Source organism: Suricata suricatta, chromosome 10 (genome assembly GCF_006229205.1).
Source record: "Suricata suricatta isolate VVHF042 chromosome 10, meerkat_22Aug2017_6uvM2_HiC, whole genome shotgun sequence".
NCBI classification, from domain to species: Eukaryota; Metazoa; Chordata; class Mammalia; order Carnivora; family Herpestidae; genus Suricata; species Suricata suricatta.
The window spans coordinates 126,692,481-126,715,586 of record NC_043709.1 but is presented as its reverse complement, the minus strand read 5'-3'; the positions used below and the strand labels follow the sequence as shown (position 1 = coordinate 126,715,586).

At 49.5% G+C, this 23,106-nt stretch overlaps 1 protein-coding gene across 1 annotated transcript in view; it reads left to right on the top strand.

Annotated features, from left to right (window-relative positions):
• The first annotated feature begins 6 nt into the window (after nt 1-6).
• CAMK1D (calcium/calmodulin dependent protein kinase ID) overlaps nt 7-23,106 on the top strand; it is a 421,541-nt gene continuing 398,441 nt past the window's right edge. Inside the window, exon 1 of the mRNA XM_029955818.1 lies at nt 7-180. Within this exon, the coding sequence (XP_029811678.1) occupies nt 89-180 (92 nt within the window). The 5' untranslated portion in view covers nt 7-88. The remainder of the gene's footprint in view (nt 181-23,106) is intronic.

Here is a 23,106-nt window from a genome sequence, read left to right as displayed (position 1 = left end):
GCGCCCCCTCCTCAGCGCGCCCACCCCGGCCCCACGCGCCCCGGCCGCGCCGCCTCGCCGCCCTCCGCGCACGCCGTCCTCGTCTGCCATGGCCCGGGAGAACGGCGAGAGCAGCTCCTCCTGGAAAAAGCAAGCTGAAGACATCAAGAAAATTTTCGAGTTCAAGGAGACCCTCGGGACGTAAGTGGAGCTCGGGGAGAGAAGGGTGGAGGAGCCAGCGGCCGAGGGTGCATCGGCGGCTCCTGCCGCCACCGCCTCCGCCACCGCGGCAGGAACAGGCTAGTGGCCGCGTCCTCATTGTCAGGTTCTCGGCTCTGCGGAGCCCCCCGCGTGTCCAGCGTGTGGGTCTGCGTTCCCGGGGCGCGGGTGGGCACCGCTCCCGGGCGGGGGCGGGAGGAGCTCGGAGCTTTGGGGAGGATAGTCACCGGCAGGCGACTTTCCACTTCCCCTGACACCGCCGCCCTCTCGACTTCTTTCTCCCCACGCGTGACTGTGGGCTGAGCATGGTGGATATTAACGTTTGCCTACCGGCCCTGTGCATTTACTACCCGTGTGTGGGGGCGCACCGCGGAGAGGCGAGATGCGGTCACGAGAAAATGGGGCTTTGGCCATTCCCATTTCTGTCCTTCCATCGTGTGTTCTTAGGGAATCGACATCTGCACGTACTCGGTGTGGGCAAGACTTTGGATGCCACGCTATTATGGAGGGGAAGAATTTCGCAGTGTTCTGGGTCACGTGTGGGCAGAGCCTTACCTGAGCGTAGGGCCATTTCACCCCCGCTCCGCTCAGCCGCACACGCTGGGGTGCGTGGCTCCAGGGAGGGTCTGTGAGTGTCTCCCTCCGGTGATTTCTCTTCAGGGCTGTTCTTGAGTCCAGTGTTGGGGACTGCGGCTCAAGAAAGCAGAAATACTCCGAAACCCACGGCGGGAATGCCCCAAGCATGTGCTGCTCAGCTCAGCTGCTGTTCCCTTTCTGCCCTGGAGTTGGTTTTTGTTTGTTTTGTTTTGAAGCGCCTCAGAATAGGTGAGGAGGCTGATAGTGAAAGAGAATCAGGCACTGCTGGGGTGAGCCTGAAGTTCAAGTCATGTTCTGCCCTCATGTGATCAGTATCTGTTGATGATCAGTATCTGTCAGTATATATATTCTCTCTCACACACATGTGCTATATGAACGGAACATTTTGCAGGGGTTCATGGAGGTGTTGATTAGGCTGGCAAGAGAAAGAGGAGGTGTTGGGTGAGATGAACTACTGCGTTCTTCCTTTTTCCCTTCCTTTCCCCCCCTTTACTTGCTTTTGTGGTTGGTTTGCTATCCCAGAACCACATTTTTCAAACCCAGATTGTCTCCTGGCCCTCCTGAGGGCCCTCCACAGGTGCTTATTTCCCCCGCCCCACTTCTGCAGTAGGTCCCCCAGGAGGAAGTTGTGAAGGCGGCATCCCCAGCCTTGCTTCTGATTCCCAGGAAAGCATGCTCGAGAGGCCGGACTAGGGTCTCCCCGCTGCTGTGCTGCACTTTAGGGAGGGCACCTGTGGGTACAGACGTTCTGTCTTTGTTGGGATGAAGTCAGAAGGGACTTAGCCTCCTTCCCAAGGAGGGGCTTGGGACTGCCTCGCTTGGCTTGGCCAGTTAAGGGGTAAGTTTTGGTCAGAACTTTTGAAAATTGCTACTGAGGCTTATTCGGATTTGGAGTTTGGGCATGGAAATGCTCTAGTTGTGGAGAAGCCAGAAGCATGCCCTTGCCTGTCATCTGAGACTGGTTATGTGGCTGCGGGTGAGGGGACGGGAGAGCCCGGAGTCTCGTCATGTGAGACTACCTTCCTCTGTGTGGTGCATCCCCACTGAACTCCTAGCCCTGCCCACCCCCGCCTGCAGCTTCCACGGGGACAGAGGCAGCCTCCCCCTCCCTGACTCCTGCTCTTCGGGAGAGCCCTGCAGCCACACCACTGCAGCAGCCGGGGCCGCTGAAGCTCTGAGCTGTGGCTCTCGCTGTAGCAGCTGCTGTTTGGGGGGTGACCGTGGGCGGTTTTCCTCCAGGAAGGACGGGGGTTTGCCTTCTGACGCCAGAGACACCAGTGGCGCTGTTGCAAAACAGTCTGTTGGACTCTGGCCGGGTGCCCAGTGCCTGGGCATGGGTCTCTGTTGGGGTCCCAAAGCTTTGCCTTCTGCCTTGGAAACAATTCTTTGAAAAGAAGCTTCCCACTGAGGCCCCGTGGTGCTGGCGTGGGTTCTCAAAGAGCCTGACACAAATAAGAAAATGATCCACCTGTTTTTGCTCAATGACATAATAATAATAGTGGTCGTAGGTGACTTTCTTAAATGACTACTGAGTATCGGGTATTATTCTAAGTGCCTTACATGTGTTTTACTCTCATAGTAACCCTATGAGGTAGGTATTTGCTGTTATCCTCAATTGGCAGATGGGAAAACTGAGGCAACAGAGAGATTAAGTGACTTGCCAAACGTGAGCTGGTTATTAAGTGTGGAATCTAGGCAGGACAACTCATCAGGATCCCTATGGCATTGAGCCACCTGGTGGGCTCTGTAACAGCAAATGTTTACTAATAATGTGATTTAACTTTAGTATTTAGAAAGCTAGCTTTACTATTAATGCAAAGAAAACTTAATTATGGGGTAACCTGTTATCTATGTACAGTAACATTTCAAAGCTCTTGGATAATCAGCATTATTTTTTCTCTTTGGATTTTCTAGCAGTCATGTGAAATTTAGGATGCCTGTTTCACCCTGGGCCAGCTCCAGTGACCTTGGCCTGAGTCTAAATAGGGAGGTCGCCTCCAGTCCTGTCTGTGTAGATGTTGTGTCTGGGTCCCCTCCTGTTTGTAATGAAACCTACTGTAAGTCGAAGGCATCACTGATCACGTTTGGGATTCATTTCTAAGGTCCTCTGCAGCTCCAGTCATTTGTTTGTCACACCTTCCCCATAGGTCTTCAAGAGCCTAAGGCAGGAAAGCCCTGGCAGGAGCCAGACTGTCATCTTAGAGTGTTAAAATGCTTTTAAAATAAAGCATTGTAAAGGCCTGAGGAACACGCTTGGCCAAACTCTGTAGTCTGCATCCGGCTGCCTGATTCAGGTAGCTTTCCCTGCAGGGCAGAACACTTACTGTTGAAGCCAGAGGGTCAAGCCATGTGGTCATGTGGTCAGAGGGGCCTTGATGGGGACTGGGGGCCAAAAGGGAGTGAAGGCTGGTTCAGGAGGTGGGGAAGAGGCTAAGGAAGCCAGGGACAGCCTCGGTGAAGGGGCCTGCCTTTGGGATTTGGGCCCGGGTTAGCTGATGTGCCTTTGGGTCAGGCCTCAGGAGAAACCTCCCAAGCAGGGGGCTGTATGCAGCTTCCTTTGAAAGGGAATTCCAGAAACCTGACTAAGGTGGAAAGACCTAAGGACTGTTTATTAATCAAGGACATGTTTTCAGATCTTTGCACATGGTGAGAGCCAATAAATGTTGTGAAACAGCAAGTCAGGGGCTGTGAACATGTCTGTCAGCGGCTCTGCTGAGGCTCCCCAGACCATCTCTACTGGAGAGATCTTTGAGCGACTTCCGAGATGAAATAAGTGATACTATGTCATTCGGAGAAGTCTGTGGATGGGAAGAAAGCTGTGGTGTGGTGCCCAGGAAGTACCCCAGACTCATGGAAATCACTTCTCTAATTTCTACACCATGAAAGCCATCTGCACAGAGAAGGTCTGAGCACTTGGCATGACACAGAATGGTTGTCCCAATTTCCTCCTTTCCTCTGGAGTATAGGAAATGGCATGTCCTAGAAAATAGAACTTCATCTCTGCAGGGTGTGAATACATGCTTCTCTTATAGACCGAACATTCATGGGGAAGTAACTGCTCTCTGTAGGGGGCTGGAACTGGCCATCGTTGAGGATTGGAGCCTGACTTTCAATCCTCTGCCTCTGCCACCAATGGGTTGTGTGGCCTGTGGGCTTCTTGGTCACTTGTCCACACCACTCTCTCCCTGTCTCAGCTTCCTGGTTCTAAAGTCACGGGGCAGTGAAGACAAGATGGTTTGCAAGGGAACCTTCCAACCATGAGACTTTAGGGCTCACCTGAACCAGGAACGCACTGGCCGCGTTCTTCATGAGCCTTCCTGTGTGGCTAGTGCATCTCCTTCCTGCTTGGAGTGACATTTTTATGCCCAGGCTCATAGCAATGTGAGAACAGCTCCGGACAGGAAGTCTTACCCCACTTCATGTCAATAGCATACTGTGTTCCCTTTTCCATTAGATGAGTGCCTGCTGGGTGCTGCTTTAGGAACAGTATAAATAGAAATTTCCACGGGGCAAGCACTGTCTTTTCCCACTAGTATCATACTCACACTCCCTATTCTGAAATTGCTCAGGAAATACACCTGTTGAGGACACAGGTGATTGATTTATCTGGAAGCCCCAGTGGGAACCACACTCAACAGTGCTTTTTTGGGATGTATGTGTTGGGGAGGAGGGGCAGACAGGCAAAGCTGCCTCAGGTGGTTTGTATATTTGACAGGCTGATTTTGTAGTATTTATTCTGGGATTACTCTGAATTTTAGAGTCTGGGAGAAGCATTTGAAAGAATATTAGCAAGAGGAGAACAGAGGTGGAAGTCCCTAGATTTCTCCCCGAGGGTGTCCCAGCTGCCGTGTTTGTTAGGAGTTTGTATTTCTCAGCTCTCTTTTGTTTTGAGGCAGGGTATACATTCAGCCTCTCATATATTTTGAAGATATCTATCAAATGTCTGATCTAGTCTAGGCACTGGGGGTGGGGGAGGGGTGGCTTGCAGCTGCAAACAACAACAACAAACAGGCCTGCCCTCTTGGAAGTTACCTCCTGGTGAGAGGGCCCGGGAGTGGAAAAGATAAGTAGGTAAAATGTAGAGTGCGGTGCTTAGTAAACATGTTAGGGAGAAAAGCCAAGTAGGGAAGGTTGTGTTTTTTGTTTTTTTTTTTTAAATTCTTACTTATTTTTGAGAGAGAGAGACAGAGCACAAGTGGAGGAGGGGCAGAGAGAGAGAGAGACACACACACACACACACACACAGAATCCGAAGCAGGCTCCAGGCTCTGAACTGTCAGCACAGAGCCCGACGTGGGGCTCAAACCCATGAGTTGTGAGATTATGACCTGAGCCGAAGTCAGACGCTTAACAGACTGAGCCACCCAGGCGTCCCAGGAAGGGGGTTTTGTGGAGCCATAATGACGGCTGCTTGAGGCCGAGCAGCCGGGATGGCCTCACTAAGAAGCTAATATGGGACGTCATCCAAAGGCAGAGTGTTCCCATCAGAGGGAACAGGAAGGGCTGAGGGCTTGCTGGGGAGCCTGCCCCGTGTTCAGAGAGGCCTGTGTGTCTGGAAGTTGGTGGTTGGGGAGGGTAGTGGGAGCTGAGGTAAGAGGCATGGGGGTGAGGACATGGGGGGCAAGCCGGGGGGGGGGGAGATTGGATTCTTCAAGGGCCTCTGTAGGCCAGAGTAAAAACTCTACCTTTGCTCTGAGAGAAATGGGGGACATCGGAGGGTTTTAAGCAGTGGGGCACCTTGAAGTGACGTAGGTGTTTCCATCATCACTGTGTGTGCTGAGTTGAGGATGGGCCAGCGGGCTCCAGGGCAGAGATGGAGAGACCAGCCTGGAGGCCATTGCGATGACCCAGGTGAGAGACTGAGGGGGTTTCCAGGGGGAACCGTCGCTCCGGAGGCTCCGCTTCTCGTCAGAAGTGGTTGGATCCTTGATATTTTTGGAAGGGATGAGAAGAAAGGAATGGCTGTGGTTGGATGTGAGATTCTCCAGGGATTTGGGGTTGAAAAGACGGTGCCATTGGGTGGTTTGGGTCTGTTTATCCAAGGGTTTTGAGTGCCCCCTCGTTCGGCAGAGGCTCCCTGCTCTGGGAGGCTCCAGGAAACAGATTACATCCTCTGGGCTTCTGGGCCCTCCTCGTGAGGGGTCTCCTCGGAGCTTGTGTCTGGAAAGGGCTTTGGAAGCGCCTTCTCCTCAGTCACAGAGGGACAGGCTGGACATTTTAGCAGCTGGGAGAACTGCTTAACTCTCCAGGAAAGTGCTGAGTGTTGCTTGTAGAATTATCAGTAGGCGGAGCGAGCTCACCTGGATGGGGGGGCCTGTGCCCTGTACCTCCCCCACTCGCTTTGGCGATTAAAAGCCCAAGCATTCCATGAAAAATAATAAACGCCAGACTCTTGCTCCTCTTTTTTCGGCAGGATGCTTTATATTTGGAGGGGGAAAGCCAGACATTTTTCTTGATTGGAGGAAAGATAACAAAGGCTAGTGTCCTTATTGATTAGTGCAGTGGGATTTGGGAATTGCTCTTTTGGGCAGAGAGCTCATTCCCAGAGGGGACTCATAAGGACTGTGTCTCAAGTAGAACTTTCTGGTTGGAACTTGGCCACTGAATGGACAATGATTAGGTTTGGTAGGTGGACATTTGTGTCCCCTCGGAGGAGGATTTTAGGGGTTAATTTGTTGAGTTTTTCTTTGGCTGGGTCTCCATAAATCCCTTTAATCTTTCCTTTCCCCAAATAAATCTCCTTGATCCCCTTCAGTCTCTCTCCTTCTCCTCCTCTCCCCTCTGGGGACGGCTTAGGCATTGATCTAGTGGGAGATTTGTCACATTTCTGACCAGCTTCCTTTCACAGTGGTAGACCTCCAACCTCATGCCTCCGATTTCACAGGGATGGTCAGGGAGTCCACAGCCCCCGGGGGACCCATATTTTAAGTTAAAGAAGGAACTGCTTCTGGGTGACCAGCAGGAAGCCTGGTCTCCTGGTCAGTTGCCTTAAGTTTCTTTTCTGGCTCAAGATGGTCAGTCCAATGCACATGTAGCTAAATGAGGAGGGTCTTTGGGCTCTGGGAGAGATGCTTTCTCAGTTCATGTGGCTCATGTCCCTTTGACTTTCTCTGGTGCAGGAAATCACTTTTTCCTCGGGCTAGCTTTCATTAGATCCTGCTTGATTAAAAAGATGTTCATTATGTAGTATGTGTATGATTGAGGCTCCAGTCAGACCAAAGGTTACCTCCAAATGGATGGCACAGGCCAAGTTCGTTTGGTGGCATGCCAAGCCCATTCCACATCTCCAGCAGAGTGTCTTGTGTTCTTTTTCCTAGTTATTTCAGAAGGATTCAGAAACATATGAAGTCTGTCTTTTGGATAACACCAAATCTTGAGGATCAGTTTTTAAAACAGAGCACTTGGTGAGGCCAGGTAGGGGAGGCATGGGGAAGCCATGAGCCATAATGGAAGGGTGGCCCCATCCCAGCCATTCCTGGCCATATGCCTCTGGAGAGGTCTCTTAATCTTCGTGAGTCGAGTTGGAGTTGGACGTTGTTGCCTGGTGGGATTCTTGTAAGGGTTCAATGATGCACATTAGGTGCCTGGCACATAATTGGGAGTAAGTTAACGGTGGCTTTCATCAGCTCCAGTCGCCGTCAGCAGCTGTGGTTGAGGGGGACTGCCAGTGGCAGTGCAGGGTCCTGTGGGGAAGAACATGTCAGTATCTGTTGGAAATTGATCTTTGGAAGCTCTTGTCGCGAATAAGCACAATGGTGCACACCTGACCTCCTCCCCTCCCCCGTCCCAAATTGATGTAAGAAACCATCACCAAGTCTTAAACCGGTGAGGAAGGAACAATTGCTGGTTGTTTTGCACAGCACAGTGGTGAGTAGCCAAGTAGGTAGGCTCTGAGGTCACTAGGACAGGAGTGCAAATCCTGGTCCTCTGCTTCCTGGCTGTCTGGTTTGGGGCAAATTATTTGGCCGCCATTCTCAGACTCTTGTCCTCATCTGTGGAATGGGGTAAGACCAACGCATAATCCCAGGGCTGTTGTGAGGATTACATGAAGGTGCGTGAAAACTGTAGTGCAGGGCATGGCGCATGGACCTGTTCTTGGTGAATGCTCCTTCCCTCTCCTTAGCTCTGGGGTACTGGAACACTGCTCCTCAGAGGCCATGTGCATGGAGCTGGATGGTCCATACAATCATTCAACCGTTGCTCCCCACTGGAGGGTGATGAGTTCATAGAGTGCTGGCATTAACGGAGAGACCCAGCCTGAGCGCCCTCTGGGCCAGCCCGGTGACCTAGTTTGCTGGACGTATACCACAGGCTCTTTCCTCCCTCCGGTTATCTCATCAGCCTGCTCTCAGCACCTCTCCCTGCACCCTGAGCTGGGCTTCGCCTTGTGCTGTGTTTCAGCCTGTCCCTCTCTGCATCAGCTTGTGCAACAGCTTCTGTCTTCCCAAACAACACACAGGCCTCGGCGCAGCTGCGGCCCTGCTTTGGCTTAAGCGTGTTTTTCCTTTCTGAGAATTGCTTCAGTGTGTGGGCTTTGTTTCTTACTGAAAGCAAAGTTTTGATTTGAGGATTTAAGTAATTTATTTGCAATATGACAGGCAACACATCACGGAGTTGAGTAGTTTAAAATCGATACGTAATAGGGCGCTTGGCTTGCTTGGCTGGTTACGCATCTGACTCTCGGTTTCAGCTCAGGTCATGATCTCATGACTCATGAGTTCAAGCCCGGATTGGGCTCCATGCTGGCAGTGCGGAGCCTGCTTGGGATTCTCTCTCTTTTGCTCTCTCTATGCCCCCTCCTCTCTCTCTCTCTCTCTCTCTCTCAAAACAAATAAATAAACTTAAAATAAAATTGATATTCACCGAATTAATTTTGGCAGCAGAATGTTTAAGAAATAGCAGCACGTATGTGTATGCGCCATATGGACACAGGTAACAGCTTATTTAAAAAATCTCTTTAGGGGGATTGTTGGATGGGGTGTGGGAGATCTCAAACGTTTAATTCCCCTGGTCTTAGGATGTCAGTGACAGTTGGGAAGCCGATGTCCAGATTGGGCGATATCCCCCTCTTGATCTCTCCATTTGAGCCCTTTTCATGGCCAGAGTCTGGGTGACAGCATATTGGGGCCTCTGTGATGGCGTGAGCAGGGAAAGTAAAGTTCGTGACATCTCTACTTGGTGGGAAGACCTCTCTGTCTTTCATGACCATAACGCACATCGCTGCAATTGCCTTCACCCTGAATTTGTGCTGTAACTGGAACCCTAAAGGTCTCCCCCTTGCTTTTTAAGGCAAAATAACATTCCATTGTGTGTCTATACCCCATCGTGTGTATTCATGCATCTGGCGGTGGACACTTGGAGTTATTTCCACCTTTTGGCTGTCATCAGTCGTGCTGCATGTACATGGGGTACACCTATCTCTTCGAGTCCCTGCTTTCAGTTCCTTTGGGTGTGTACCCAGAAGTAACATTGTCTATGCTGAAGTTCTGGAAGTACTGTCATATTGTTTTTCACAGCTGGGTGGTGTTTTGCAGTTGGCACATTGTTTTTACTTGCATGGTTCGTGGGTAGCAGTTACTGCCCTCATTTTACAGATAAGGAAATGAAGGCTCAGAGAGGTTAAATGACTCATGGGTAAAGGCTGCTGAAGCGGGTGGTGGAGATTTAAGGGTCTTCTGATTCCCAAGTTCAGTGCCCTTTCTCCTGTGTCACATGGTCTACAAGTTAGTGGGGTTGATAGGAGTAGAGAATATTAACAAATTAATGAGAAATACCTTCCTTTAAGTGGACACATTATGAAATGGCAAGGAGACAGGCTCTGATTTGTAACAATGCTGATCCGTAGTGTAGATACTCCCACGTGGAGCAGTTTCAAGCTCCCAATGGCTTCACAACCTACTGCAAAATTCTCCCATCATGCTCTTGCGAGTGGGTGTGAGGTGACTCCAGGAAACCCCTGAAGGAAGTAGAGGTCAGGAGATTGGAGCGAGTCCTAGCTCTGTCACTTGAGAGCTATGGAATCATGATATTATCCTCTTTAAGTCTTGATTACCTTGTTTGTTAAATGGGATAATTATACCTGAATTACACCTGCTTACATTATAGATCTGTTGTAAGTCCCAACTGAGATAAGGCATGTGCGGTAAGGCCTTATACAAATAGAAGGTATTATTAAATTATGAAGATTATAGCTTTAAAAACAGTCCTTTCCCATAAATGTTTGTATCATGTACATTCTTTGAAACCTAGCTATCATCTTTTGGGCACTGTTCCCAGAGATGTTGGGCTGTATGTCAACCTTGATTCTAGAAGCGTCAAGAAAAACTAAAGTTTCATAGTATAGTCTCACTGGCTTTATTCAGGTGTGTGTTGTTTTCATTCTTAGTGTTTAAGTGATTGGTACCTTAAAAACTTCAAAAGAAAGTATAAAAGCAACAGGTCATCCTAGTAGAGAATTTGAAAAATCTGGAAGGGTGTTGTAAGGAAGGCAATAAGAATTGTATGGGTGGGTCTGTCTGGTGTTCAGTCTCTCTAGAGGGTGGGGAGATCTCAGGAGATGCCCCAGAGGCCAGCTGCTGGGGCTAGTATCAGGCTGTGGTTATTTACTGATTGGTTGAAGATATTTCATTATTCTACCAGCTTGGCCGATGGACCCACTCTGCGCAGGTTGGGTATCTACTCTGGATATGGGGGTGGTGGTGGTGGTCTTTGTTGAGTGCTGTGGACGTCTGACTATTTGCAGTAGGTTGGGGGGTGGGGGTGGGGGGTAAGGGCGTTCTTGGAGTCATTGTCACGATCTCATCTCTGCCCTCATCCACACCTCTGAACATGTACAGGGTCTGCAGTGGGGCAGATGCTGGTGCTCACAGGAGACCCTGTTCAACAGACATCTGGTGGGCTGGCTTTTCATGTGGGGAGGAAGAGGTAAAACTACGTTCACATGTGGCTGGCTCTCCCTGGTTGGGATAGGACACAAGAGCCTTGGCTTCTCTGGCACTTCACGGTATAAAATAAATACTGTTTGCTATAGACTGGATGTTTTTGTCCCCTCCCTGCCTGGTTCATATGTTGAAACCTCATCCCCTCTGTGGTGGTACTAGGAGGTGGGGCCTTTGTGAAGGGATTCGTTCATGGAAGTAAGGCTCCCATGGTGGGATTAGTAGCCTTGGAAAAGAGACCTATGCCGGGGAGCTCTGTGCCCTTCTGCCTCTTCAGGACACAGCAGGAAGGTGGCCATCCTGAAGTAGGAAGTGGGCTCACACCATACCCCGAATCTGCCCATGACCTTGTCACGGACTTCCAGTCTCCAGAACTGCGAGAAGTAAGTTTCTGTTGTTTATAAGCCACGCAGCCTATGGCATTCTGTTATGGTAGTTGGAAACGTCTAAGACACTTACACGCACAGTCCTGCCTTCTGCCAAACGGCTCACACCAAAACCAAGCCAAGCCTTTCTTTAGAACATGTTCGTAATGAACTCACTTAAAAAAAAAAAATAGAGGGAGAACAACGAAGGGGCAGAAGGAGGGAGAGGGAGAGAATTTTAATCGGGCTTCACGCTCAGTGTAGATCCTGATGTGGGGCTTGATCCCACGACCCAGGGTTCATGATGTGAACTGAAATCAAAAGTCAACTGACCGAGCCACCCAGCCGCTTCCACAATCCACTCATTCTTGCAGTCAGAAGTGAGGTCTTTCTAACTCAAAGGGATACCGGCCAGGCCACTCTCATCGGCCGGCTGCCTGAGTTCCCACAGTTGGTCTGGACTAATCCAGGGCGTGGATGTCATGTTATCCCCGATGATGGTGACAGTGAACATTCAGAGGCACGCTCCCATCCCCATCAACGTGATGCAGTAACCAGAGAAGAAACCGTCCGCGTTAGAGGTTTCTCACTTCAGCCGTGGTTTACGTTTCTGGATCTTGAGCGACTCGCGTCGTAGGTGTGCAAGGTGAGCTCCCAAGTCAGTTCAGAGCCACGAACGGTGAGCACTTCTGCTCGCTCTGTGGGTTTTCCTCCAGCCGTGCTGTGGCTCCCAGGCCGCGGGGTCCCCAGGTGCGGGAGAGGGAGCCGCATCCAGAGACCCCAGGGCAGAGTGGGGGCTGCCTCACGAAACCCTGTGTTAGGCCCTCCCCCGGGCCGGGCGAGCAGGTCTGCACACAGGCCGCGCCGGGCTCAGACGGGACGCCCGCGCGCTTCATCAGTGTTTGTGAGTAAATGAATGGGTAAGTGGAGTGAATGGAGCCCTGGCTTTGAGTACATTAAGGGAGTGCAAATCCTAACCGTGCCACTTAGGAGTTATGAGACTTGAGCAAATTGTATAATCTTTCTGAGCCTCTGTTTTCTTACATTGAAGTGGGGATAACAGTACCTACCTTTCCATCTTGCTGTGGGGCTGTGTGGTGGAAAAACGGGAGATCCGAGTCGGGCTACGTATTACGGGTGATAAATCAAGGGGGCACTGATGTGGTTTTTAAGTAAATAGATGTTAAATTCTATCCTGCGATTTCTTTTTTTCCTTTTTTAAAATTTAAATTAAATTAATTTTTTTTAAATGTTTATTTTTGAGACAGAGCGCAAGTGGGGGAGAGGCAGAGAGAGAGGGAGGCACAAGAATCCCAAGCAGGCTCCAGGCTCTGAGCTGTCAGCACAGAGCCCAACTCGGGGCTGGAACCCACGAACTGTGAGATCCTGACCTGAGCAGAAGTCAGACGATTAACTGAGCTGCCCAGGCGCCGCTGGTCATGCACTGATTTAATTGATGGCTTTTAGGCTCTCACATGGGGCAGCTGCCGTGCCGGCTGCAGCTTGGGCAGCGGTTGGGAGAATACGTTCCCCCATGTCCTGCAGGTGTCTCTGTGTCTGGCTCCTGTGTGTCTCCTGCTTCCATCACCTACCTGTCGGTTCCACAGGGTCCTGCTTCAGTCCGATCTCTCCCGTCCAGTGTCCCTGGACATCAGCACTTCGCTTGGGGCTTCTCTTCCCCTGTTCGTCAGTCTTGGACTCCGGCTGCGAAGGGTCAGTTGTCCCAAGCTTTTTCTTTTGTGAGAGAGTTCTCTGATGGAACTGCCAGCTCTTTGAGGGCGGGGGGCATCTCCCACATGTGGTGTCCCCTGAACCGCCCACAGCACCCTCGCACACTGAGCAGCCAGCAGATGGAGGGTTTGCTTGGTTCAGTTTTAAAAATCCCAAGTCGTGAAGTTGTCTCGATGCTTGCTCAGGAAGCTTGCTTCCCTAAATGTTTTTATTACTGATAAGCTCTTCGGAACGTTCTGTCCCTCTGGATTTCGTCTCTCTAGACGGCCACCCCTTTTCCCCATGTGGATTACTCACCGGTGGATTAGCTGGGGTGAACTTCTAATCTGTGGGGCTTTGCCTTGCTTCCTTCCTTCGCCTGTTGGCAGGCTCTTTCTGTTGGCTGCCGTTGGGACTGCGCTCGGGGAGAGAAAACAAGATGTGGGGCTCTGAAACCAGGATGGCCCCACGCTAAGCATCAGGATGTTTGGCTCCTTCCACGCTCTCTTAGCTGCGTATCACAATTGCTGTGTCCTGTGCTCTCCTTTTAAATACTGTCTTCTCTTTCTTTCCTTCTTGTGATCTCTCACCTCAGACATGGCTTGTTGGTAGTGTTGAGACCACTCGTGGAAGCAAGGCCTAGTTGGCATTTTTCGTCTTTCCTTTGCAAATCGGGCCTTTAAGGGCTTTATGACTTTTTTTCCCCCCTGCAGGCCAGTGTGTCTAAAATCCAAAGACAAACCCTCAGCTGTAGTTATCAACTATATCATTTTTTTCTTCAGAAGATCTGAAGTCTGTAGAACTGAGGATAGGATGAAAAATTTCGGGGCATGCACAGTAGTATTTCCCTGATGTTTTCCCCTCAGAATCTATCCAACCCTTTGTTTCAAGGCCCCAGACTTATTGACTATTGAGGTAAAAGTTTTCCTTGTGCTTTGGTACCTGGGCCAAACCTCTGACTGAAAAAAATGTGCATTTTTTTTCTTTTGCCAACACCTACTTTCTGAAAGTACTAGATTTTCTGAGGAGGTTGCCGAGGCTGGCATTCGTGCGAAGGTGTGGCGGTGGTTTGGAAGAGAATAATAATGGCTACCGTATTTCAGCATCTGCTAGGCCAAGGATACTTCACTAGATACTTGACACTTGATGGGTCAATTATTTGTCCGCAACCCTGTGTATTAGATACTGTTTGATAGTTGAGGAGAACTGGCTGGCCCCAGGTCACGTGATTCACAAGTCACAGGACAGTGATTGAACATCTTCTGTCTGAAGAAGGTTCTGGAAGCTTCACAAGTGTGCTGACTGAGGTGGAGCAGGCTTTTCCCAGGGTGTGTCCTAGGAAATCTGCACTGCTTGGCACGGTCCTGGGGGTGCTGGCAGAGAGACTCATGCCTGTGTGTCACAACCGTTGAAGTCTCCAGAACTTTACCCCACTTCACGGATGCATTGGAGGCTGGGCCTTCGTGCTGGAGCCGGGAAGCTGTGTCGTGCTCAGTGTGTGGGTGAGGATCCTGGGACTTGGGGATCGAGGACCTGGCTTGAGCCCATCAAGAACTGATGTGCCGAGAGACGAGGGGGCCTAATAACTAGCTTACAGGTTAAGGATCCATTTTGTCATTGGGTTGCTCTTTCTTACTGGCTAAATGAAGAAAATAATTTTTTAATGTTTTATTTATTTTTGAGAGACAGAATGTGAGTGGGAGAGGGGCAGAGAGAGAGGGGGGATGGAGGATCTGAAGCGGGCTCCACGCTGACAGCAGCGAGCCCAGGTGGGGCTCGAACTCACAAACCGTGAGATCATGACCCAAGCTGAAGTCGGAGGTTCAACTGACTGGCCACCCAGGCACCCCAAAAATAATTTTTAACATACCCAGGCAGCCCTGAGATTTCAAATCAGACTCCTTGCAAAAGAAAAAAAAAAGAGTGCTTACCCCAGGGCTCTGGCAAACAAAATGTAGTGTTCTCCAGAACTTCCAAAATACACGTTTATAGCTGAGGTATCCATTAGCAAAAGGTCATGCAGACTTCAGGCAGATATCCCGAAATTCAGACCAAGTCTGGTTGATTAATTGAAATGGCTAAGACGTGCACAGTATGATTTCTTTCCTTGTCCTCCTCCTGCATGAGCTGGTGTGGAGCTGGTTACCAGTGGCTGGCCACTCAGTAGGGGACAGATATTTGTTATATTATTTACTCCCAGCTCAGTGTTCTTTTCTCACTGAAGTTTTTAAAAAATTGTTTTTGCTCTGATCCCACTAACATAACATATTTCCCTTTTCTTGTTACAGAGGATTCTAAGTGCTTTTCAGAAGTTTATCAGATCAGACTTCACTTTTTCTCAGAGTTTGGTAATTTGCAAAAACCATTTTTCGCTGTGCCGTCAAGGCCACCTTGTGTATGACACAACTCAGATGATTTCTTTATATTTTCACTAACTGGAAAATACCAGGGGCGAGCCAGCGTTTCGTAGAAACAGTAAAAGCTTCGAACACCTGCTCTATGAAGGAAGACATGCCGGTGCACGACGCGGTGTTACTCATGTTTCTCTTCAGGATTTGTTGTGAAATCGGGGTCTCTAATGACTTATGTGCAGGATGATCTTTTCCCGCTGTCGCAGGCAGCATCTTAGCATAAAGACGCAGCGAGGCTGCATCTTGTGTGGAGTTCACGTCCAGAGGGAGCGGGAGCCGAGCGGTTGACCGTTCCAGTCTGAGGGTCTGGGCTGGCATGCGTTTCCTTGTGCAGAAGGCGCCCGATGCGCGCAGCTGAGCGCACAGGCCGTCTCACAGCCGATGAGGCTCATTCCTCGGGACTCCAGAGCGACCTCTGCGGTCCTGGACACCAGTGCCTGTGGGCTCGGCTTCCGGGCGTGGGAGCCTCACAGCTGTAGTTACGTGGGCTTCTCCCTCTGTCTTGAAATTCTCACTCTTCTTTGAACAAGACTTTCCCGCCCCCCCTCCCCATTTTCATTCTGCACTGGGTTCTGCAAGTTACATGGCTAGTCAGGTCCCTTAAAATGCGAGATCTTTCTCCTCCACCCTTCTGGCCTGATGTCAGAGGGATTTGACTGACTGATGAAACTCTTCTTAGGGTTACTGGTTAAAAAAATTTACTGGATACTAAAGGTATTGGGTACTTGGGGAAATCTTGTATTGTGGTGTCCTGAGTGGCAAACACCTCCCAGGTATGGGCATACTTTTTTTGGTATATAAACAAATCTCGGGATGCCTGATGGCTCAGTCAGGTTAAGCATCTGGCTCTTGATTTTAAATCAGGGCATGATCTCACAGTTCGTGGGCTCGAGCCCTGTGTCCAGCTCCGTGCTCACAGTGTGGAATGTACTTTGGATTCTCTTACTTCCTCTCTCTCTCTCAAAATAAATGAATAAACTTAAAAAAAATCTCTGAGGCCCTACATGCAAAAATTTGAGTTGTTCCTAGAATGCTGTGGCCTGAAGGCTTTATTGATATTATAATGCATTTTTTTTCAACAGCTTTATTTACAGTTGAAAACTTAAACACAGAAAATCTTGGGTTCTGAGTCTGTCACGCTTCCCAAGTCTCTTCCTCCACTGGGGCAGTAGGAGACCAGGAAGCAAACACGGGGCCCGAGCAGATTAGCTTGCTCCGGAGCGTCACCCAGAGCCAGGGAGGGCCTGAGGGGCTCTGCGCTGGACCTCATCTCCCCACTCTGTGACCACCACGGGCGGCTGGGGCTTGTTGTTGGGGCCCGTGGGAACGTTCTCCGTCTTTTGCTTCACTAGAAGCCCCTCAGTGGTGTCTCCAAACACCACGTGCTTCCCAGCCAGCCAGTCTTGTCTAGAGCAGGTGATGAGTGGCAGCCGATCGTACTAGGGCCGCCGTTGGCCATGAAAGCAGGCCCGGAGCAGAGTGCGACTAAATTTAAAAATTTCACCCGCCAGTGGCCCCCAGTGAGTACTGGTGACTCGAGGGTGCTGAGTCCGTTAAATGCTGGACTCTTGATTTGGCTCAGGTCACGATATCACGGACTTTAGCCTCTCTGCTGGGTGTGGAGCCTGCTTAAGATTCTCTCCTGGGGTGCCTGGGTGGCTCAGTCAGTTAAGCCTCCGACTTCGGCTCAGGTCATGATCTCATGTTCGTGGGTTCGAGCCCCATGTCAGGCTCTGTGCTGATATGCTCAGGGCCTGGAGCCTGCTTCTGACTTTGTGTCTCTCTCTTCCCCTCCCCCTCTCATGCTCTGTCTCTCTCTGTATCAAAAATAAATAAAACATTAAAAAAAATTAAAAATAAAAAGATTCTCTCCTTACCTCTCTCTCTCTCTCTCTCTTCGTCCCTCCCTCACTTGTGTGGGCTCTCTCTACACAAACAGCTGGTGACTCCTGTCCCATCCCCGTGAACAGAATTGCCACCCTGAATCATGAAATCCATTATGACCCTGCGCAAGGCGCCCCCTTGATGTCCCATCAGAACCCCATCTTTTCTGTAACTGAAAAGGAAGAGACTTGGAATGAGGCTAGGTCATCATAAGCCTCGCCACCTTGCTGCGCACTTGAGCCAAGGGGCTCTCCTGAAGTTTCCAGCGCAGAGCCGCCTAAAATTCTTGTGCGTCTTGGGCATAACGTCTGCAAAGAGCTCGAGCTTCCTGTGGCCACCTTGCTGGCCGCCGAAGCTGATATCACAACCTAAGGGACCTTATACGTAGGTCATGGTCTGTGGATGGGGCTCGGCCCTCCCTCGGCCCGATTCTGGCTCTCCCACCCTCCAGCCATACGTGTGTGGAATGCGGAGTCTCTGTAGTTCACAGGATGGAGGTAACAGCAGCACACCTGGTCCCAGATGGCTAAGAGGTTTTGGTGAGCTGAGGCATGTAAGTGTTCTTTTTTGTTCTTGAATCATTTTTGGTGTATAGTAAGTGCTCAATAAATGTTGGCTGAAATCACTTCATTTTGGCTCACTTTTGCCACTCTGATTCATGGCCAAGTATGACACTTGAACTCCCAGTTTGATAGCTTTCAAAAATATGCCCTAAAGTGAACGGATCAGCATAAATCCTTTAGGAGAACTTTAAAAAAAGGAGCAGGAGGGAGGAAGGGAGCACGTTTTTGAGACGTTGTCCTTGCCTATGAAGGGCAGGGATTACTAGCTTTCCTGTTAATTGAAGGCAAAGTGGAGCCAGAAATAATATTTGGAGTGTCAAACTGAAAAGAGGTAAGAATGCAGTTAAGTATGTGCATACGCACGTGTGCACACGCACACACACGCGTGCACGCGCGCGCACACACACACACACACACACACACACTATATTATAGGCCATATGGACACAAAACCGAAAGGTCACAACTGCTCCTCTCCTCAAGGAGGTCTTAGAAGGTACCCTTTTGTGATATTTGCTACACGGTCCCGCAGAGCAAGAGGAAAGGAGGCATGGGCTCCTGTGGTTTCTTCTCTGATGTTACAGTTCACGGGCCGTGCACCTGCAGTGTCCGCGGGCTGGCATTGCAAGGAATGCTGGGAGAGGCGTCTAGATGGGAACAAGTGAGCGTTTGGCCGGGGCTGCTGTGGGTGGGGGTGGATTGGGGGCAGGGTGGCGAGGAGGCAGATCTGATTTCAGACGAAGGGAAGCCCTTTTCTCCTCGGCCCTGGAACCCGCAGAGCACGTATTGTAATACCGTTTCCGCTGCCAATTAAGTGGAGACATGTTTCAAGTGTGGGATAGACGTCTGCGATGCCACAAGGCTTCAGCCACACGCGTGGCCCATTTTATGTCATAATTATTCAGTTTGACAACAGAAAGGAGGCTGAAACAACCTTCTTTTTATGAAGCTGATAACATAATGGCACTTTGGCTTTTCATGTGATTATCGCTTTCATAAAATGGATTGATTTTTATCATGGTGCACCCAAATCAACACGTTTTTAAACAGTGTTTCTTAGCTACGGTAAGTAACGATGTAATAGGCTAGCTGGTCGCCTACCCATTGCTTTTGGTTTAAAACGAGTGGTTTGAGGGTCAGATGAAAACAAAAGTATGCGCCTGCGTGAAGTAGCAGGTGCGTTTTATGTCTGTCTTCCATTTTGATTTAATCGAAGGCCTTCATCTTTTCTTTAGACTTAGGAAAATAAAAAGGAGGTGGAAGTGGAGAGAACTAGCTGTACCTTCAAAACAATTGTAAAAAGGAGGTCACTTTTGTGCATACGTGGGGCACCAACAATGGGCCTGGTGCCTCCCCAAGCCTCAGAATTAATGCTGCCTTCTTGCTGGTGCGCTTGGAGCCAGGTGTGGACAAATATGAGAACATCCTGCTTCTTTAAAAAAAATCTTTTAATGTTTATTTATTTTGAGAGAGAGGCAGGGAGTGTGCGTGGAGGAGGGACAGAGAGACACAGAATCCGAAGACAGGCCCCAGGCTCCGAGCTGTCAGCACAGAGCCTGATGCGGGGCTCGAACCCACAAACCGTGAGATCATGACCTGAGCTGAAGTTGGACGCTTAACCGACTGGGCCCCCCAGGCGCCCCAATCCTGCATCTTTCTAAGAGAAATCCTGGGTAGCATTTCTGCAATGGGAAGTAGGAAGAAATGAAAAAACATGTGTTTTTTTTGTGTCATGTCACGTGCCAGGTTCCTGTGGTAACCAGGCTCAGCACAGGTCTGTATCACACAGTCCTCAGAAGGCCTTTGAGCAGATGTAGGGACATGGTGGATTTTCAAGGTTCAAAATGTTGACTCTGGAGAGGGCCTTGTGAACATCTTGTTCTTTGATCAGGTTGAGAAAACAGAGGCCCTGGATGGTTGGAAGCCCTCCCCAGGGCCACATGTCAAAAAATACAGATTCAGTGTAAACAGAGTGTTTGAGTGCAGAGGGCTCTTTCCCTGATGGCTCTGGGGTCACAGATCCTTCACCTTGGGCGCCCCGGCGGCTCAGTCAGGTAAGCGTCCAACTTCGACTGAGGTCACCTTCTCACAGCTCATGAGTTGGGCTCTGTGCTGACAGATCAGAGGCTGGAGCCTGCTTCAGATTCTGTGTCTGTCTGTCTCTCTCTCTCTCTGCCCCTCCCCTGCTTGCATTCTATCTCTCTGAAAAATAAACATTTAAAAAACTTAACCCCCACCAATGTTCAGCCTCTTCAGGGGACAGGAATGCATGCAGGTTCTCTTTCCACAGGAACAAACATAACTGAGATCTTCCTTCTTGTCCTAATTTTGATTCCTTAGCAGGCTCTCAGGGAGGCCTGGGGGTGTGGGCGTTGGGAGACCCTGCCGCAGCTGCTGTGAGGATTGAGTGAACTGACCAGAGGTGAAGCTCCTCGCTCAGCCGCGCCTCAGAGTGAGCACTCAGTCTCCGTGGGCCATCACCGTCCAAGCTCTGGGCCACGGGGGAGCGCAGGTGGCCGGGGGCAGGCCTTGTTTTGTGTGCTTTATTACCCTCAATGCCAGCAGCCTGGCTCTCCTGCCTGAGGGGGCTGCTTTGTTTCAGGAGGCCGAGTGCAGAAGCCGGCCTCTGCTAAATCTTTGTTGGATTGATTCCTGTCGTCTCTCGATGAGCCCTGTGTGTGTGCGTGTTGTATACAGATAACAGATATTTGATGCTGCTTAATTAAGTTCTGTGTTGCCTTCTGGAAAGCCGGTGGCTCAGCTAAGCCCAGCACCTGGGCCATGGGAGGTGTCCAGCCCGGACTGTGGAGGGAGCACCCGCCAAGGTTCCGGGAGGAGCTCCTCTCCCAGGATCCGCTTTGCAGCAGGGAGATCCCCACTCCCTTGTTTTTTCCCCCCGCTTGCCAACGTGCTACTCACTTTTCTGAGACAGGCAGTTGGGTCAGGTGAATCCAGGGTTCACAGCTAGGAAAATCTGTTGTCTTTCAGGCTCACCATCTGGCTTTTGCAGACCTCTCAGGGCTCATTAGAATCCCGGTCCGAGTTTTCGGAAGGCGGCGGTGTGGCGCACGTGCAGAAGTGGCCCGGGCTCGCTTTTCAGATGTGCCAGTTAGCCTGTGTTGGGAGCAGGCTGCAGTGGGAGAGATGAGGAGTTAGGCGGTGCCATTGCCGATTAGGTTTCAGTGTGCAGATGTGGCTTTTCCGGGGAAGGGGAGACAGGGGAAAGCCGGCAGTTCCTTGGCTGTTTTCCTCTGCTCCCCTTTAAAGGAGAACAGGCAAACGGCAATCGCATTAGCTTTTATTTGGAATTTATTTGCGAAAACCGAGTTTTAGAGTGCATGCGGAGTCCCTTGTTTGCATGGTCAGCCTGAACTCCTGCACCCTCTGTCTGCATGGTATCAGGGCTTGGTGACACATGTCACACTTCCTTACTCCAGATTGTAAACTGCCTGTGGGTGAGCCTGACAACGCCTGTCTGTAACTTACGTGGGATCTTGCATATGAAATGCTTAGAAGTGAAATGGAAGATGGAACTATCATCATACAGATGAAAAAAAACGAATATCGTTTTGAAGGATTTTCAGCCACAAATATTTGAAAAGCAGAAATTGTGATGGATCGGACATCTCTGATTCCTGAACACTCGAGTTAAGAAGTACTTCTGCTCTTAGTGATAACAGCACCTACTGTGTTCCAGGCACTTTACAATAGTGTGTCGTGTAATCTTCACAACATCCCTGCGAGGTAGGAGTTTCTGTCCTTTAGAAATTTTTAGCATTTGGGTGCCTGGGTAGCTCAGTTGGTTGAGCATCCGACTTCAGCTCAGTTCATGATCTCATGGTTCATGGGTTCGAGCCCCGCATCAGGTTCTGTGCTGACATCTAGCTCAGAGCCTGGAGCCTGCTTCAGATCCTGTGTCTCCCTCTCTCTCTGCCCCTTCCCTGCTCGTGCTCTGTCCCTCTCTCTCTCTCAAATAAACAAACAGAGAGGATAAGTAACTTGCCCAAAGATTCATAGCCAGGAACAGAAAGATCTGGAATTTGAAGCCATGTCTTTTCAAGTCCAGATTTCCTCCTGTACACCCCTGAATATGTATCCCAGCTAGCCAAGATGTTGCTCTAATATAATTTGTTTAGGGGTCAAACTGGATAATCCAGGTTTCAGGGTGTAGTTTTTGATCTGAAGTATTTGGTGTGACTAACTATAATCAAACTAAGTAACTGTCAAATCTCCTTTGTTTTAGGATTTAAAGATTTAAATACAGTTAGAATAGATTTTCCCAAATGTTTTTTTTAGGTGCTGGGAAGAGCCTTTTGTGGTAGAACTAACTTTGGTGGGTAGGACAATGAGAAATCAGGGAACATCCACACAGGTAAACTGACACAGAATTTCAGAACGGGCTCAGAATGATGTCTTCCTTTCTGCAGTGAATTGAGTGACTAACAACTCAGGGAAATGTCAAATGGCTTTTAACGCAATGCCCCCTGCTTGGGCTTTATATTAGCAGGTGTTTATTTCCCCAGACACAGGCTCTGGATTTTATTACATCTGTCCATTTCAAGTCTTCTCGAACTGCGTGGCCACCTGAGATGTTCTTTAACACGTCCTTGTCCCTTTCTGACCTATTACAAGCACAAAACATGTTGAAATTCTGCTAGGGAAATGCATATTGAGGAAACCGTGTGTTGGGAAATGGGCTTGCTTAGGACTTTCATGAATGGTCAGAACGCTTCTGACAGGTGTTACAATTAGGAATTCTGCCCCCAGAGCTAACATCCCAGGGGTTGGTGGAAGAATGCATGCCTTCTCCTCAGGTCAGGAACAAGCAAGATGTCTGCTCTCAATGCTTCTGTTGAGCATTGCACTGGGGGTGCTGGCCTGGACAGTTAGGCACCAAAAAAAAAAAAAAAAGAAAAAAAAAAGAAAAAAAAAAAGAAAGAAAGGAAAAGAAAAGAAATAAAATAAAAGGATTCCAGACTTAAAGTAATAAAAAGTAATGTCTCTATTTGCATATGACCTGATCTTATAGAGAGAAAATCCTAAACTCCACTAAAATCTTCACTAAAAATCCATTAGTCCTAAAATGAGTTCGTCAAAGCTATAGGATACAAAATTAAGTGTACATCATACAAAATCAATTGTGTCTATATTCTGACAGTGAATCATCCAAAAATTAAGAAAACAATTCCGCTTATAATAACAGCATCAAAAAGAATAGGAATAAATTTACCAGAGAAGTACAAGACTTATTCACTGTAAGTTACAAAATCCCATTGGAAGAAATTAAGGAAGTCCTAAATAAATGGCAAGACATCCTGGGGTGCTGGGTGGCTCAGGCTGGTTAAGCATTCAACTCTTGGTTTCAGCTCAGGTCATGATCTCACAGTTGGTGAGAGCCTGCTTGGGATTCTCTCTCTCACCCCCCCCCCCCCCCCCCCCC